Source organism: Poecilia formosa, unplaced genomic scaffold, assembly GCF_000485575.1.
Source record: "Poecilia formosa unplaced genomic scaffold, Poecilia_formosa-5.1.2 Scaffold297, whole genome shotgun sequence".
Lineage (NCBI taxonomy): Eukaryota > Metazoa > Chordata > Actinopteri > Cyprinodontiformes > Poeciliidae > Poecilia > Poecilia formosa.
The window spans coordinates 276,844-293,897 of NW_006800236.1; the positions used below are offsets into that span (position 1 = coordinate 276,844).

The 17,054-nt window shown below is 41.5% G+C and overlaps 2 protein-coding genes across 4 annotated transcripts in view; both read left to right on the forward strand.

Annotated features, from left to right (window-relative positions):
* Positions 1-12,739, forward strand: part of tceanc (transcription elongation factor A N-terminal and central domain containing) — a 31,387-nt gene extending 18,648 nt beyond the window's left edge. Inside the window, exons 2-4 of one of the 3 annotated variants that reach the window (XM_007572211.2) lie at positions 9,471-9,550; positions 10,278-11,277; positions 12,219-12,739. In XM_007572211.2, the coding sequence (XP_007572273.1) occupies positions 10,299-11,240 (942 nt within the window). In that variant the 5' untranslated portion in view covers positions 9,471-9,550; positions 10,278-10,298 and the 3' untranslated portion in view covers positions 11,241-11,277; positions 12,219-12,739. Of the gene's footprint in view, positions 1-9,470; positions 9,551-10,277 lie in introns of all 3 variants that reach the window. The other 2 variants (XM_007572210.2, XM_007572209.2) reach the window with 2 other exon arrangements.
* Positions 12,740-13,211: 472 nt separating this feature from the next.
* LOC103151927 (ras-related protein Rab-9A-like) lies at positions 13,212-16,867 on the forward strand. The gene is made up of 2 exons (XM_007572212.2): positions 13,212-13,380; positions 15,960-16,867. The coding sequence occupies exon 2, from the start codon at positions 16,029-16,031 to the stop codon at positions 16,632-16,634; it is 606 nt and encodes a 201-aa protein (XP_007572274.1). The 5' UTR covers positions 13,212-13,380; positions 15,960-16,028; the 3' UTR covers positions 16,635-16,867.
* Positions 16,868-17,054: the final 187 nt, after the last annotated feature.

Here is a 17,054-nt window from a genome sequence, read left to right on the forward strand (position 1 = left end):
CACACAGGCCTTCTACGGGAAGAGAGACGGCTCAAAACTGGACTCCGACGGCTTTCGGACATCGTTGAGCTTTCTGGAATTTGAGTGGCTGCTGCTGACTCCGCGTCAGTCTTGGTTTGATAAAAACCTGATGTGGAATTTTGGTCCTCATCGCCTCCTTCCTTCCTCCAACCCCCAACCCTCCACCTCTCTTTCCTGGGATGCCAAATAAGGCAACGTGTGCTGAAATCTGAGGCCTAACATTTTCAGCTGTCGCTCTCCTCATCGCACCGAAAGAATGACAGAGGAGGAAAACAACGTGAAGCTCGCAGCCCCATTCTCCTTCCCTTACTATGAAACGTGTTACATCATCTTATTATTTTCCCTCCTTCACCCCTTCTCCCTTCCCTCACCTCTCTACCCCTCTTTTGCCTTTTTCTCTTCACATGTTCGCCGTTATGTAACTCAGTCAGAGCAGCCAGATTGTGAACCTTTGCACCACATGGACGAGATGCTTCTCCCCCCTTTTTTTTATTCACCCTTGGCCACAGCTGCTTTGCTTCACAGACCGTCAGTGTAGGACTTACGCATTTCTTTTGGTTTTGTGTTGACGACGGCCTAAAATGGGCATTTGGTCGAAGAATTAAAAAAAGGCCTGCAGCAACTCTTGAGTTGCTGGGTCGAGAACCAATAAATGTTTTTGATACTTTCAACCAATCGGGTGGATGATTGGTTTGCCTTAGCTAAAACTCCGGCTCTCGGTTCTCGTCGACTGAGAGGCTGCGCAGCAACTTCCTGTTCACTGCATACTTCCTCAAAAACTGTGAGGCGGCACAGAGTTGGGTGTTTTTCTTGCTTTTTAAGTTCCCCATTTGAAATGAGACAACGTGTTGGCTCAATGACAGGAAGTGAGTTGCGGTTTACCTCAAATCAGCTAAAAAGGGTCTCGGTTCAAAGCACACAGCAGGGGGGCTCAAAGAGCAAGACCTGGCCTCTGTCTTCAGTGTGTAGGAAGGACTTTAATCCCCACAATACATCTGAGTGACCACTTCCACTTCCTACCACGCTGCAAAAGTTAGCCATCTGCAGTGACGCGGTGCTGTGTCCAATTTAGTCAGACCGGAAGCTTTTTTGAGGTTTATCCAAGGCATTTCAATCAGATTTAAGTCTAAACTTTGATTAGGCCACACCAAAAACCTTAATTAAATTTTTTTTGTACATTTTCAAGCTCAAGCCATGTGGAGGGGAAGCTGCTGGTTTGCTTTAGGTCATTGACCTGCTTCTCGTTCAGCGTGATGATTCTGAAATCCTGTCAGTTTCTGCTCTAGATGGGAGGAGAGACACATCTTCCAAACAGCTCAGTTTTTGTCCCATCAGTCCAGAGGATATATTCCCAATGAGTTTGGAGATGATCAAGACACATTTTGATAAAAGTGAAAAGGGCGTTTCATTTTGGCAGCTGCAGAGCTTTAGTTCTTTGGTAGGGTGGATGCTTCTTGTACGGTTCAAGAATGTTTGGCTTGAATCCCAAAGCCTTAGACGTCGCTTTGAATGGCTGAAGATGTCAATCTTGTTTTTTTTCCTTGTCTCTTCTTGAATTTTCAGGTCTTTGAGGCCCTCCTCTTTTCCTCTATAATCAAAATAAGCATATTGTTTGGCCTACTTCGTGTTGTCAGGCAGGTTCCAGTAAAGCAATTTTTCATGTCTGAGTCAGTCTGGTGGAATTGAACCAAAAAAAACCCCTACATTTTGGTCACTGTTAAATTATAATTTGCCATGGTTGGTTTGAATCAATGAAATAATTTTCGAAATTCTGCATTTTGTTTTGATCTGATCTGAAGTAAAGTATAAATAAAAGCAAAATCAGCAGAAATCCAGAGGCGTGCATACTTGATTACATATGTTCAGGGGTATAAGCAACCCCTTATACCAACTTTTATAGGTTAAGCAACCTGTAAAGGTTACTTAAGTTGACGTGTTCCTTGACTTTGAACATTTCCTTGCAACTTGCTACAGACAATTGAACTTGACAGTTAAACTCAAATTTAGAAAAATATGCAAAAGTCCCTCTGAGACGTGATAGTAAACATGTTCAGACTCATTTTACTGGCTGTTCTCTGTCAGGGTAGCTCTGACCCAAATGTAGCAAATCATGACCAAAATAGATCAACAAGTGTTGTTGACTGACTGTACATAAGTACATAATAGTTTGACATCCATCCATCCATCCATTTTCCTTCACCCTTGTCCCTCAGTGGGGTCGGGAGGGGTGCTGGTGCCTATCTCCAGCTTAATAGTTTGACACATAATGCCAAATGATTAAGTGCAAGATTGCCTCTTTGGTGCTTGTGCACACGTAGCTATTGGACAGTTTTTACCTGATTCAACTGCATAAACCATTCAGAAACAAATTGGTCCGGTGATACACAAAATCACCCAACATTGTCTGGGGTCAACGAGCATAATAGCACTCAAATAAGAATGTATCTTTTTTCTCCCAATTGTGTTTTTCTACATTATTATAACCATAACCCACCGTTACTTCAGGTTTAAACCCAACAGGAAGTGACAAAAATTTGGTCTTGGGTAATTAACTCACAATATGACGATACAAGACAGGGGCCACTACCACCTGCAAAGGGCTGAGATGCACAAATACTTCGCACCCTGCTCTAAAAATACCTTATAACTTGCTTGTTGTAATAGTTCAAACACCAAATATTCTGTAATATGGAATAATATACAAACTGTGAGCCATCGTAGGAGTAACAGAGAAGCTAATATCTTCAATCTTCCGTATTGCCGCTTTTTTGGGGTAAAGCCAATCAGTGCCAAGGAAAATGATTGTGTACCTGGATTGGCTAATTTGCAAACACTATCAAATAGCATACGAAGGAGCATAATTCCAGCTTCTCAAACTGCATTTTTTTTTTTTTAGATTTGTTAAAGGAAACAAACAGGCAATTTCTCTGCAGACAATTTGGCGAAAAATCTACGAATAGATGGGGCTTCCCATCGCATATGTCTCGCACCTAATTTGATCATCCATTCGTGAAAAGGGTAACATGTCTACGAATAAAATCCAGATGTTCCTATAAACGGCTCAATCTGAAGAATTTAAACGACGAATCCAAAGTGAACGTAAAGCAACATCTCCATCATCTATTTCCACTTTATCTCCTCTTATGGTTGAAATACGTGAGGGAAACTAGAGAAACCCGAGGTGTTGCATTCCTTTATTGATTACTCAGAGACCGGAGGAGACATGTGGTCCCTCCTGCTCTCTGTTGGGCTGTTGATGTTTTTGCCACATGACCAATCAGGAATTTGTAGGAGCACACACACGAACACAAGCTTGCGTTCCATCTTCTTTTACGGCTTCGCCTCCCTTGTCTTTTCTCACCCTTTCAGCACCTTTAACTCGACTATTGAGATTAAGGCCGAGCTTCCATCGAAGACGGCTGAAACAGAGAGCAGGCGCCGAGAGGAGAAATGGAGGATGTAAGAAGAGGGGAGGGGAGGAATGCGTTTGGTAAATTGGCAAAGAGGGGAGGGGAGTGGGCGAGACGAGGCAGCAACGTGGGGGAGCCGAGAGAGACGAGGAGCAGGAAATGAAGGACAAAGGAAAGATGGAGGGAGAGGGGGGTGGAAAACAGAAAGGTAGTGGAGTTCTAAGGAGTCCTGTCCGTGCTCACCGCAGGCCCATGAATTTTAACTGTGGGATATCTGGAATTTGGACTCAATCAGTCAGTGGAAATTACCACAGAGGCAGAGGGCTTCAAATGGAAAGTACCTCTTCACTTTCGTTCTGCTTTGGGACAATGAAAAAAAAAAAAACAACTCATACAAACTCTGTCTTCTTCTTATAAGGCAAAAAGCGTTGCGGCCTTTTCCTTACGTCAGCTTGGCATGATATCGAACATGGACAAAGATAACCTCACACCTTAGAAGTGGGTCATAGTGGATAAAACTAGTCATTTTACAAACCTGGCACCAGTCCTCCAGACAATCTACTCTTATCTTGGTACTCATTGATAACAGGGAGCTTGTGTTGGTACACAGTCCGGTGGAAAATGCCCTTCCTTCTGCTTTGTTGTTCCTACATCAGTGTTTCAGATTGTCAAGCAAATTATTATTATCAGACAATCTCAACCCACATGAATTTACTGCTAAATAACCTTTTTTTTTTTTTTTTTTCTAAAGTTGAGTTCGGTTTCACTTGCCAAATGTAGAAATGGGAAATGCTGAAATGCTGCTTAGAGGTCAATTTGGCCTCGTCTATTTTTATGTTTATTTTAGTTTAAAGTTAACTTCTTATTGAGTGCAATCGAAGCGTGAAGTATGAGACGTTATTTTTACCTGGAGAAATGCACCCAAATTTTGTTGTACAATGTTTCATTGCTATAGTCAAAATAAAGATTCAAGTCTATTCCAAAAAGAAAAAAAAAAAAACTCCAAATAGGGCCAAGTTGGATTGGATAGTTTTTTCATTTACTACTTTTTTCATTGACTCAGGTTATCGTGGTTTGATGCAAAAATGTGCGAATGATGAAAAACTTTTACATTTGACTATAAGGGTACAGATACTTTTGCACAGAAGCCTACATGTCTAAAAAGAAACTGCATCTGGATCTCTATTTTCTGCATCTTACCATCACTCTCCAACACACACACACACGCACACACACACACACACACACACACACACACACACACACACACAGCTGCCCCACATCGCAGCACCAACAGTAAACACAGACAGGAAATGTCCTTCAACAGTTCTCGCTTATCAGCGGCCAACATGGAACCACATCGGGAGGCTTTCGAACAACAAAACCCATATTTGAGTCTGACCTTCTCGTTGCCGTTTTTGTTTACTTCCTTCTTTTTACGTCCCCCAACTGTTTTGACCGAACTGCTTCTTCCTTTTATCAGCGCTCGGTAGAAGCTAGGCTAACGTCACTTTTGGCTTTTTCACAAACACACGTCACTGCTAAAAGCTTCATCGAAGTTTCAAGATGGAAAGCCATGTTACTGTTTCTTTGCCACGTTTAGAAAATGTGTTTGAAATCTCCTCTTAAGGCAGCGAGCATGAAATCTGTCCAACAGTAGCAACTTTATTCCAGTTTGTCTCCACAACATAGAAGGCAAACCTATTAGTTCACAAGAGCATGATGCTACTACCTAAAGCTTGTGACCATAGACAATTGTAAGAACGTAAATCGACCAATGACGTCGTGATCTTCACCTTTCGGTTCAATCCATAATCCACCTCCATTTTCTCTTCGTTCCTGAACAAAACCCTGAGATACCTGAACATCTACACTTTGCGTCGTTTAGCAGACGGAATTTGATCATGGCTTAAGCTAAAAGATGTTTTCCTCTTGATGCTGATAGAAGAAGTGAAATCAGATTACGCTTTCGTTCCGACCTGATTGATCCCTTTGTCTCTTTGTTGACCATGCAGTGGACTGTGTCCGTCACTGAAAGCCCAGCTCTGCTTTTTTGAATTTGGTCACACAGAGCCAGATCTCCTTTAGATACTGTGTAGGACTAATGATTTCTGTAAACTCTCTCTTCTGTTTTGATTTCTAACTCTCACCAAGAGGCACGTAGACGCTGTGCATCCTTGAGCATAATCGATCTCACAGTTTCCTCTTGAGGACTTCATCTCTGACTCCAGTGGAGCGATAAATGTCCTGCAGATGCGTCACAACTGTGAGCCAACGGATGATGTGATTATTTACCATGCGGCTGTGCTGGTGGTGGATTTCCCACAAGGCCAAGCAGTCGTCCGGTCGCTGTGTGTGTGAAAGGCTTCATGGGAAAACAAATCAGGAGAGACACTGATAACTCAGGAGGGAACATTTAAAGAAGTGCCACTTCTTTCAGAGCTTTATGTTCTGTTTCTTATGTTTCAGATAAGTTATTCTACAGAGAGATACACAGGAAAACAACTTGTTTAAGTTCAGACACCTCTAGCTTGCAGAAGAAGGGCGGCATCACAGCGAACATTACTAACGGTGGCTGTTTTTTTGCGTTCTAGTGTTTTGGGGGATTCTTGTTTCCTGCCCGAAGCGCAGCAGGGTTGCTAATAAGTGCGAATCTGAAAAGCTCATGACACTTCGTCTCGCCTGCCACTGCCCAAAAATAGAAAAAAAAACAAAGGTCTCAGACTAAACAGGTGAATTCTGCAGAAAACCCCTTCCACTCTAGTCGTCTGCGATCACTGTCAAGGTCTTACAGGTCGGGGGCGGGCGGGTGTGACGGGAGGGCAACAGCCAACCAAGCAGCCCCACGACACACACGCTCACTTCTGAACACACACACCCTGTCAGAAGCATTTAAGTAACCAACTAAGGGGTTGATTTTGTATTTGCAGCTCTAAAAACCATAGGATTTTTTTCTTCTTCTCGTTTTTGTCATGTGCGCTTTTGAAAGGCCTGCACCGTCCTGCACCTCTGAGTAGATGGCATGACAAAAAATACTGACACTTTAAAAACATTTTTTTACAGCATTTGCATTAATAAAAACATTTCAGATCTTGCTACAATAAAATTTCACATGCAAAAAAAAAAAAAAAAAAAAATCTCACAAACCTTGAAATCTATTATAAATGTAAATGCAACTAATAGTTTGACTATCTTTAACCAGAAGTGAGATTGGTTACCATTGTGCTTTTGAAAGGTCAGGGACGTCACTTCAAAACAGACTTTTGGACGCTTGCACATAACAGTCGGGAAGCAGCTGCAGAACCTGCTCTACACATGTTAGCTAAAAACAAAAAACAAGTTTGTCTTGTTTTAAACTGTTGAAAGAACTTTGGTTGTTTGCAGTTTCATCCAACAAAGTTCCATCTTGAACACTAAACGCATGGATTTAAATGTATAAAAATGGCCTCAGCAAATCTTTTCACTGCTCTTTTGTGCACTTGGTATGTGTGTGTGTGTGTGTGTGTTTGTGTGTGTGTGATTGGGAGGTCGGGGGGTTGGGTTCAGGTTGGAGCGTAGGGGCAGCTGGCAGGGACTTGCCAAGATGTCATGATTGTCAACTCATAAAGGAGCTGATCTCTTTAACAAGAAAGCTTCCCTCCTCCCCTGGATTTCTCAAGCTCAGGGCGGGGTAATGTGTTTGTGTGTGTGTGTGTGTGCGTGTGTGCAGGGGTGTGTGTGTGTGTGTTCATGCGTACATGCCATCATATGTGGCGTGGTCTAGCAAAGAGGTGGAGACAAAGGCAGGATGTGATACAGCACTTCCTCATTCATCTCTGCTGGATCCTTGGCAGTGCAGAGAGCGCCACCTCTTGGCGAGCTGTTGCCACGGCGGCGGCATGCTGGTAAAATTCCACTCCCCGAGATAAGGAAAGCACAAGTGCAAACAGGCCACAGTGAAATTACTTAATAAGATCCAAGGAGCCTCATGAGTGTTTTTTTTTTTTTTTTTTTGAGAATTCCGGTCATGTCTGGCTTGGATGAAATTCTGCACAGGAACGTCGCGCTTACCAGCCGAATCGGTTTGCTTTAGTTTATCATACATACATGCGGTGCTGAAGAACCCCACCCATGTCAACTGTAAAGTTCAAGGCCCTCAGGCAAACTGAGAAGTTGACAAAATCCCCTTAAAGCCTCTAAGACGTAACGATGCACATTCCCAGCCTCGGCGTGCGCTCTCTGGTCTGGAAGTGTAAACATTAACGCTGCTAAAAGCTTCCTGGAAGTGCTGACTTCCATTTGGATCTCTGAGGGCTGCTGGGTGAAGACTTGAGAGGGCCGGAGCGATTAACCAAAGAGACGCTGGACTGGTTTTCCCCCCAAGGCCCTCCGCTGGCACTGGAAGGAGCTACAGGAATTCTTAAAACAAATGTTTTAATCTAAAGTTAACACGAGTGACGTCAGTCTGTTTATGTATTTTTATTGCAAGTGTGTCCTTTTTGGCATTTAGCTCATCTATGTTACATTGCAAACTTACATGCAAATTTCCAGATTTCTCAAATATTTTTTTTCTAACATTTTTCACCACTTGAGCGCAAAGCTTAGAGTTTCAGCGTCATCAAAAATTCGTAAAACGACACGGTGAAGAAGTTGCTTTCCTAAAATGTCTCTTTTGTGATATTTGATTTCTATCAGGACTGTCATTAGCCTTGAATGTGCGATTAATTCCAGACAAACAATGAGTCATCTCTGCATTAGTGTCTGGAATGTAAAAAGCAGCCGAAAAATGTGGGAAGTTGTTAGCCTATTAGCGACAGAAGCAAATTTATGGTATTTAGTCTCTTGTGCAAGAGGGAAAAAGAGCTTGTTATCTGAAGAGAAATAGATTGGCCGGACAGTGGTCAGGGTTGCATGGGGGAGTCAAGCCTCAATGACTAAATGAGAGCTGAACATCTCGACCGCAGCCAAGGAACAGTCAGCCAGAAGCTCAACTCAAGTCTTTCCTTACTTCAAATTAAACATTTTCCTTCTAAATATGCGTTAGCTTCTTGCAAACTGTTGGTATCCACGCTCAGAATGGCTTACTTTTGCAGATATGATGTGAAATGAGGTACACGAGTTGTGTTTTTTTACCCAGAAGGCTTTTGGGTTTGGGCCAACTTAATAAAACATGAATGTTTTGCAACTCTTGATTTTTATCTTCCACTCGTTTCCATGCAGTCCTTTACCTTCATATCACTGAAAACCTACCTTTTGGCCGTCTGACTCCTCTGCTTTATATAAGATTTCATCAAACTCAAAATCTTAAGAGTTTACGTACAAGTACATGCAAACGCTTCGCGCAGAAACATCTCAGGCCACAGAGGATCCTAAACACTCAATCATCTTTCTGTTTCATCACATATTATTGCGCCATGGCCTAAGGACGTGCCTCGTCTTGTTATGAGATACCTTTTTGAATTCCTATCTTGGGGCCTGTTTTCTGCATGTGTAAGGCAGAAAGGCAGATGCGTGTTTCTACATGCTGGATTCAACCGTTTGGTCCAAGGTTCATGTAAATGTCTCCTACATGGTCATATTTATTCAGAGTAAATGGGGTTATGCTCGTTTCCTTAAAGGTTATGGCACATTATCTCCTTTTTTTATTGGCCACTTTATTTTAGTTGATGTCTGCACACACCCCGCAGCATGACTAATCCTACCAAGTTTTTGCTAACACAGAAGGTAAACAGAAACCTTTGAGCCAGCTGTGGGAAGAACCTGAACACACACACGTAAATCCCTTTGGAAAAGCTCTAATCTCTCAGCACATATTTTGACAAATAACAAAAAGAAAACAAGGCATCAAGGTTTTGTTGGGATACAATTACAGTTCAAACAATGAAAAACTCCTTTATGACTGTGTACTTAATCCAAATTGGTCCATTGATCATAATATCCACATAACGAAGCATTTTACCAACTCATCCTACAACAACCTTTATTGCTAAAGTGAAGTGAACCTACGGCTCCATCTAGTGGTAAATTAATGTTATATGTTTTGGGTTTTTGTTTTCACAGACACAACATGGCTGCTCCCATACAGACGTTTTCTGGAATACGGTTCACAGGAAAAAGCAGCAAACCATGAAAAAAGCCAGGTAATATAACCGAAACATTTGTTAGTTAGTATGTAAAAAAAAAACATAGAAATGCCTCCAAAGAGATTTATAGATTTAGTTTCTAGATTTTAAGACGCAATATTCAGCACATAAACATTGAATACATTCCTGAATTCAATGTTTACCTCTAAATAATAGAAGTAAATTCAATAGAGTTACATTAAAGAGAAGAAATAACTTCAGTAGGTAATAGTCAAATGTACACATTAGCTGAATAAGGGCAGTATTAAAATGTAAATGTAAAAGAAACCCATTTTTTTTGCTGTGCTTTACAGATAAACTGAAAGTTTAAGATCTTAGCTTTTACAAACAGGAAGGCATTCAAGGTGGATATGATCCATTTCCCTGCTTGGTGCTGGGACTCTGGCAGCAGCATTTCGGTCTAATTTTTACAGACACCTATAAAGACACCGCAACAAATCCAACCTACTGAAAATAAAAGCATCCGCCAGTTTCTCTGTATCCTGTTATGACACGAAAAGCCAAAATGGTGGCAACACCTTGTAGGATGATGGTTAATTTTATTATATTTTGGATACCTTTTACATCCTGGCATAGTTGTGAAAAGAGATGTTGTGATCGTCTTTAATCATAGTTAGGGGGAGGCGAGAACTGAGCCTTGTAGTATTTGTGGTTTTATGCAGATATTACTGCCCGATCTGTTGAGATGAGCTGCTATGTAACGTTTGTATTGTTTCATTCTCAGTTTCGTCTGTCTACAGATGCAATGGAAACAAAGGAAGTGATCCACTGTGCTCTTCAGCTAGAGAAGTTAGCTGCAGAGCAAAGCTTTGAGAGCATCTCAACTCTGCTTGATGATCTTGATAGACGTAATGTATCTCCAGAGCAGCTGGAAATGACGGATCTAGTCAAAGTCCTTTATAAACTCCTAAAAACCTGCGGGGAGAGCAGCGTGAGGAAAATGGCGAAGAGTCTGCTGTCGAGGTGGAAGAGACAGTACGGTAATGAAAGGCGGGGAAACTCAGGAAACTCCCAAGCTGTTTCTTCAGGACTAACAGAGGATGGGGGAGTTTCCAAAGATTCAGCACAAACAGGTGGAAATAAGGAGGAGAGAGCATCAGGACAGGAACGTGAGACTCCCACAAACGAGACAACGTCTCCCTCTTCTGACTCAGTGAGAACCAAATGTGTTCAGCTCCTGCTGGCTGCCCTCCTCCACCCTGAACCTCCCGATGGAGACAAGGCAGCAGAGCTGGCGGAAAGCATTGAGCGGCACATCCACCGTCTCCACAAAGCCAACCACCTCAAATACAAAGCCTGCGTGAGGAGCAAGGTGGCCAACCTGAGGAATCCCAAAAACGGTCATCTACGCCAGGGCCTCCTGAGCTGCTCGCTGGCGCCAGAGACCTTTGCCCGAATGTCTGCGGAGGAGATGGCCAATGCTGAGCTACGCCAGCTTCGGGAGGAGTACTCATCCCGGGGTGTGAGCGAGAGGCAGCTTCCCCAAGGGTTGGAGGGTACGCCGACGCAGAAGGTCCGCTGCAAACGATGCGGAGGATCAGACTGCAGGGTGACACAAGTGTCCAGAGGTGCCCTGTTTTTGCCCGCGTGGGTGAGGCGTGGCGGCCCTGACGAGGACGCAATGACCTTTGTTACCTGTGGCGGGTGTGGCCAGCAATGGTACCACAGCGGCTGGGTGTGCCTCTGAATCCAAAAAACCACGCTGACTATCTAGTGTTGACATGGTGAGGAAGTTCATGAAAGCAGAAATCAGTTGTTTTTCTTTTAACTTCTGTATAAAGTTTTAACAAGGTTGCCTGCTTGTTTAAAAGTCCAAAAAGTGCTACTTCATCTTTGCTAAAGCAGAGTCACTGCTAACTGGAACCAAGACAGAGTCAGTCATCATATCCTTACTGATTCATTTCCTGCCTCTTCCAGGCCTAATAGCCCTTCAGTGGTTTACATACTGAACAGTGGCTGCTATTGCTAACAGCTTCCTGGTAAGCTGTGTGAATTAAAACGCCTCGAGGAAATCTTCATACCTCTTTGAACTTTCCACATTTTGTCAAATTCTTCTATGAATGGCGCCCAAAGCAATTGATTATGTAACTTATCAAAAACATGAACAAGGAAATATTTTTGTATATTACTATATGACTAGTTAAAGATATATATTTTAACTATATTTTTGTGAACATTTTCAAACAGCAGTATCGATCTACAAAAAGTTATGACAGAATTTTTTGTTTGGCTATCTGACATCCCATAGTCCAGCACGCCCTGGGTAGAGAGCCAATAATCTATTTTATTCCACATTCTTAAGTGTATTTTGTTGTGATTTGATTTGACATGATTTTGAAGAGGAAGACAATTTTTTTTGTCAATACTTCTTTGAGTCTGGACTTTGACTGGGCCATTCTAACGTGTGATCTAAACTGTTCTCCTGGAAGGGGAACCTCCGGCCCAATCTTAAGTCTTTTAGCTGGTTTTTCTTCCCAGATTGTCATGTGCTTAGCTCCACCCATTTTCCCATCATGTCTTACCAGCTTCCCCATTCCCGCATCATGATGCTGCCACAAAAACGTATGCAAATTATGTCTCTGGGTCACAGTGGTTATGCGAATGCCTTATAAAAATGGAAGCAAAAAAATCTTCTGGCCTCTCACAATTGCCCTTTCATTTGTAGCACACTGAATCCAGTGAATGAGACATGTGATATTCGAGCCCCGAGGACAATCAGGACCGACTCGTGTCAGAGAATGCGCCGCCACTCCTGCCAGTTTTGGGGTTACTCTGCCCATTATCTCTGTTTCTTTTTGAATTATCTCTCAGTTATTTTGTTGAATAAAGGATTTCATCCTTTTAGTCACTCTGGATTGTCGTGTTATTGCTCCAAGAAGCATCAAATAGGGAATGATGGCCAAGATCTTTCAAAGATAACCATGCGGAAAACTAGTAGTAATAGCATTTAACACTTTACATTGGTTTGCAGTGATTCAGCTGATATTTTCCAAACTTTTAATGTGATGTACGAGTTGCGTCTCACGTTAAAGCCTAAATACATTTCACATTTATTTAATTATTTCTCTGAATATGTTTGCAAAGCTGCTGAAACATTATTGTTTTGAAAAGTACCGACAAATTTATGAGTTGATATTTGTTGTTCTCTTGTATTTTGAAAAATGAATCAGACAAATGAGCCTCCAAGAAAACATTTTTTCCCCTCCCTTAATAAATAAAATTGACATTTAAAAACTGCTTGGGTGAATTCTTTATTTCATCATTACACATATATTTAATGATAAACATGATGCTTATTGTTTAGAAATTGGTTTCATGCATTTGGAGCATTTAAAAGTGAATAGCAGTTGTTTTACCAGCTGTAAAAAATACATATGTGTATATTGAATACTCTTTGGTGAACTTAAAGAAAAAAAATTTTTAGAATTCATATTACTTTGAATCTAGTAGGTTTGACCCTTGAAAGTGAGGTTATATTACAACTAATTGGAAGTAAACTTAAGTGTCTTGCGCTTCTAAATTATTGTAATTTTACTTCTGCTTTTATCATAACTGTGAAAAATTACGAGACTATGACTGTTACAGATTTTTTTTTTTCCCCACCACAAAATGTGAACCACGCCACGCATGTATCGGATTAAGTTCCCGCATCAGGGAGGAGGCGGGCGTGACCGTCAGCGGGTCATATGAGCGTCATCAGCCGCTCCTCCGCTTCACAGCAGCGGGGACACACGGAGCACCATGTCGGCGCTGGATAACTGCGCTCTGCCGGGGTAAACGGGAGGATGTAAGCCGCTGGAAGCCTGCGATAAGCCCCATAGGAACAGGTACGTCTACTGAGGAAGAAAATGTTGTGTGTTGTTGTTTAAATGGGACACTTCCTGAAGTTTTAATCTATGAAGTCGTAAACGTGACGAGCTTTTGATGAAGTTTCCATTGTCGGACGGACTCCAGTCTCTTTATTTTGATCATTTGTGGTAAAAATATGAACTCGCAATAACATGTTAGTTTTGACGTGATAATTTGTTTGTTTTGATTTAGTTTATTTTAGCACATAATTTGAACAAAAATGAATTAGCTTTCTGTACGCACAGCCGGTCTGAAGCAAAGCAAATTATGTCTCTGATTATGTCCCGCCAGGCCAGCTGGGGGCAGCCAAGAGCACTTAGATTTTTACGCAATACAGATTTCAGACCTTGTTTTGTTTCAAGTTGCTTTTCAGAGTGAGGCAACTTTTCATAACATTTTTATTATTTGTTTAAATTATTTCTAAATGGTTGTTAAATAAATTAATGCTTATACTGTGGTGAAATTGCCATGGTAATATTTTTTTAATCCACTCTCAATTTTAAAATAAATATAAAGAAGTATTTTTAATTAATAAACAAACTAATTGCGGTTTTAATCTTACAGCTAACTTCATCACAGGTTCACTGGTTAGCCATAAAACTGTATTTTTTTCTTTATTTAAATTCATCATTCAAGAAAGAATAAAAAATTGTGGTGCTGGTGGCTCTTAAATCAACATCCACTTAGGTCCCCATTTAACTTTGGGCTGACCTGTGCAAACAAACAAACAAAAAAACAAAGCTTCAAGGGATTTCCAACCTCAAATACTTACCCAAGTTATTTAAAGTGTAAGCATTAACCAGCATTCTTGCTTCCTCATAAACAGTTCAAAACAATCACATGTCGAATCAGAGGCACTTCTCTTGAAACTGCAAGCTAAGCTTTAACCTTGACTCTTGTGGGTAAATCATTACTCTGGAGTTTCTGTGGGATTAAAAATGAAACCTGACTTGTTGCATTTTGAGGGTTTAACCAGGGTTTAATTACAGTCACGCGTCCAGTTTAGTAACGGCAGTCATGTCACACAGAAGCTGCTGAAAGAAGCACATGACTCCCGAGTGGGAGTCCGTGCACTTCTGCTTCTGCTGCTGTCTCTAGAGGAAAGGACAGAAGCAGCAGCAGGTTTCAAGGCTCCAAGACAAAGAGATCATTTACCCACTGGTATTCGTTCCGCTGCCAGTTCATGTGACGCTTCGTCTTTATGGGCCTTCAGTTTATCTCTTCGGTTGGGTTATATACAGACATCTTGATGATATCCTGCCACAGTCATTACCAACTGGAAGCTTCACACTGGACCTGTTAACCCCATGTAATAACACTTTTTCCTTCCATTCAACTTTCCATTAATATAGTTGGATAAAGCACTGTGTAAAATACCAGCTGTTTTAGTAATGATCTGTTATTGCAGCCTATCCAGGGTGTCGATGAGTGTTTGTTGGACAGCTGCCAAGTTAGCAGCATAGCATATGCTAGCACCTCAAATCTGACCTTTTACACAGATTTAGTTTTTCAAAATGTCTTCAGGGTTACTTTAGATTTGGTGTATATATCTTACTATCATAATATTAGAGTTTTATGGCCTTGTTGCACTGTTATGATAAAAAACTGCTGGTTTGAATTACTTAAATGCATCTTTATGTGATAATTAAAATCTTTAAATGCTAAAGGGCAAAGGATGTTTATTTTAGTTCTTTCTTTCACATTTTTTTCTATCTGGTTTAAACTGAATTAATCATGACAAGTTATCTGCTCCTCAGCTTGTCCATTGATTTTTATCCCGTCTTTGTCCTCACCCTTTAGTAATTAAACGGTTGCATAAAACCACTTTATTAGTTTTCCGCAGTTAATGCAGGCGTTTGTAAAATGTTTCGGTTCTGATCTGTCTTTTTTTTTTTAGAGGTTTCTGCTTGAATGGTTCTGCTCAGAGGAAAGAAGTAGTTTCCCACTGCTGAGTTTTTTTTTTTTTTTTAAATACTCGTGGCACGCACAAAGATCCTGTGATCAGCATTCATGTGATGCACCACACGGATTATTTCATGCCTAACCTATTACACATAGTGTATATGTGTGGCATAGTGTAAGATCTGGACTGTTAATAGGATTATCTGGTCTGGTTGAGTGAAAGGAAACATGTAAGCAGTTAATGTAACATGGTAGACAATAAAGTCAAAGCAGTTTGTCCTAATCTAAACTTTCTGTTGAAGGTCAAACAGCATTTTATTTATTTATTTATTTATTTATTTTTTCCAGATTAAATCAGTCAGAACAAACTAAGGAGTACTTCTGCTTTGGTTTCCAAACTGCTTTCCAGCTAGGAATATCTTATTATTGATACAGAAAGAAACAAAAAAAAAGCAATAATGGAAGTAAAATAATAAAATAAAAGAAGTAAATAGACATGTTGTTTTAAATCAATGCATTTTAGATAATGCCTTACTTCACTGTTGTATATTTAAATTCCTAAATGTTCATGTAAAATACAGTTGTATGTAGTAGAGCATAACATTTGGCTATTGGGTTGTACGTGAAGGTAATTTGATGCCTTGTTCCCCTATAGGTCCAACTCCTGGTTCTGGTGTCTTCAGAGCTCCTATCTGGCCTCTTGGTGTCCAACCCTACTGCAGCCATGATGTCCAAGTCCGCTCTGCTGAAGGTCATCCTCCTGGGTGACGGCGGCGTTGGCAAGTCGTCCCTCATGAACCGCTACGTCACCAACAAGTTCGACTCGCACCTCTTCCACACCATAGGCGTGGAGTTCCTCAACCGAGAGCTGGAGGTGGACGGGCGGCGGGTCACCCTACAGATCTGGGACACGGCGGGACAGGAGCGCTTCCGCAGCCTCCGCACGCCCTTCTACCGTGGCTCCGACTGCTGCCTCCTCACCTTTAGTCTGGACGACGGACAGAGCTTCCAGAACCTCTCCAACTGGAAGAAGGAGTTCGCCTACTACGCCGACGTCAAGGACCCCGACAGCTTCCCGTTCGTGGTGCTGGGCAACAAACTGGACGTCCCCGAGCGCCAGGTGTCCGGGGAGGAAGCCCGCAAGTGGTGCCGGGAAAACGGAGGGCACCCGTACTTCGAAACGAGCGCCAAAGACGCGACAAATGTAGCATCGGCCTTTGAGGAGGCAGTGCGTCGCATTCTGTCGTCTGAAGATAGAGACGATCACCTGATTCAGACCGACACAGTGAACCTGCAGAAGAAGCCTCGCCCTGAGCCCAGCTGCTGTTAATCTGAGGGACTCCGGGGGTTTTGGTTGGGCCTTTTCACTGATGCTACTGTACAGTTCTGCATGCTACTATTTATGCTTAAATCTGGATCAACATTTTAATGTCAAGTTTTAGCTCAACAATTAAAACTACACTACGTTTCATTCACATATACTGAGGTTATCTGTTTTGTTTGTATCAAGGAAGTAATAAAGACCAAAAAAACTGATTAAAATATGCTGATGCCTACAAAAAACAGAAGTTGAGATTATTTTGTGTTCATAGTTGCAGAAGTAGTGCTCAGATTTATGTTAACACTTGAACACCCACTGGATTTAGTTTTATTCTCTCCTAAATTAATCATTCTTGTTTTGTATTGGTGGAAAAAAACTGCATAGAACCCCAGAATTCTCATTTCTGAATAACTCATAGTGAAATTATGT

What these genes read in the sequence shown, in the direction of transcription:
- LOC103151927 (XM_007572212.2), top strand. Translation starts at nt 16,029, where the DNA reads ATGATGTCCAAGTCCGCTCTGCTGAAGGTCATCCTCCTGGGTGACGGC.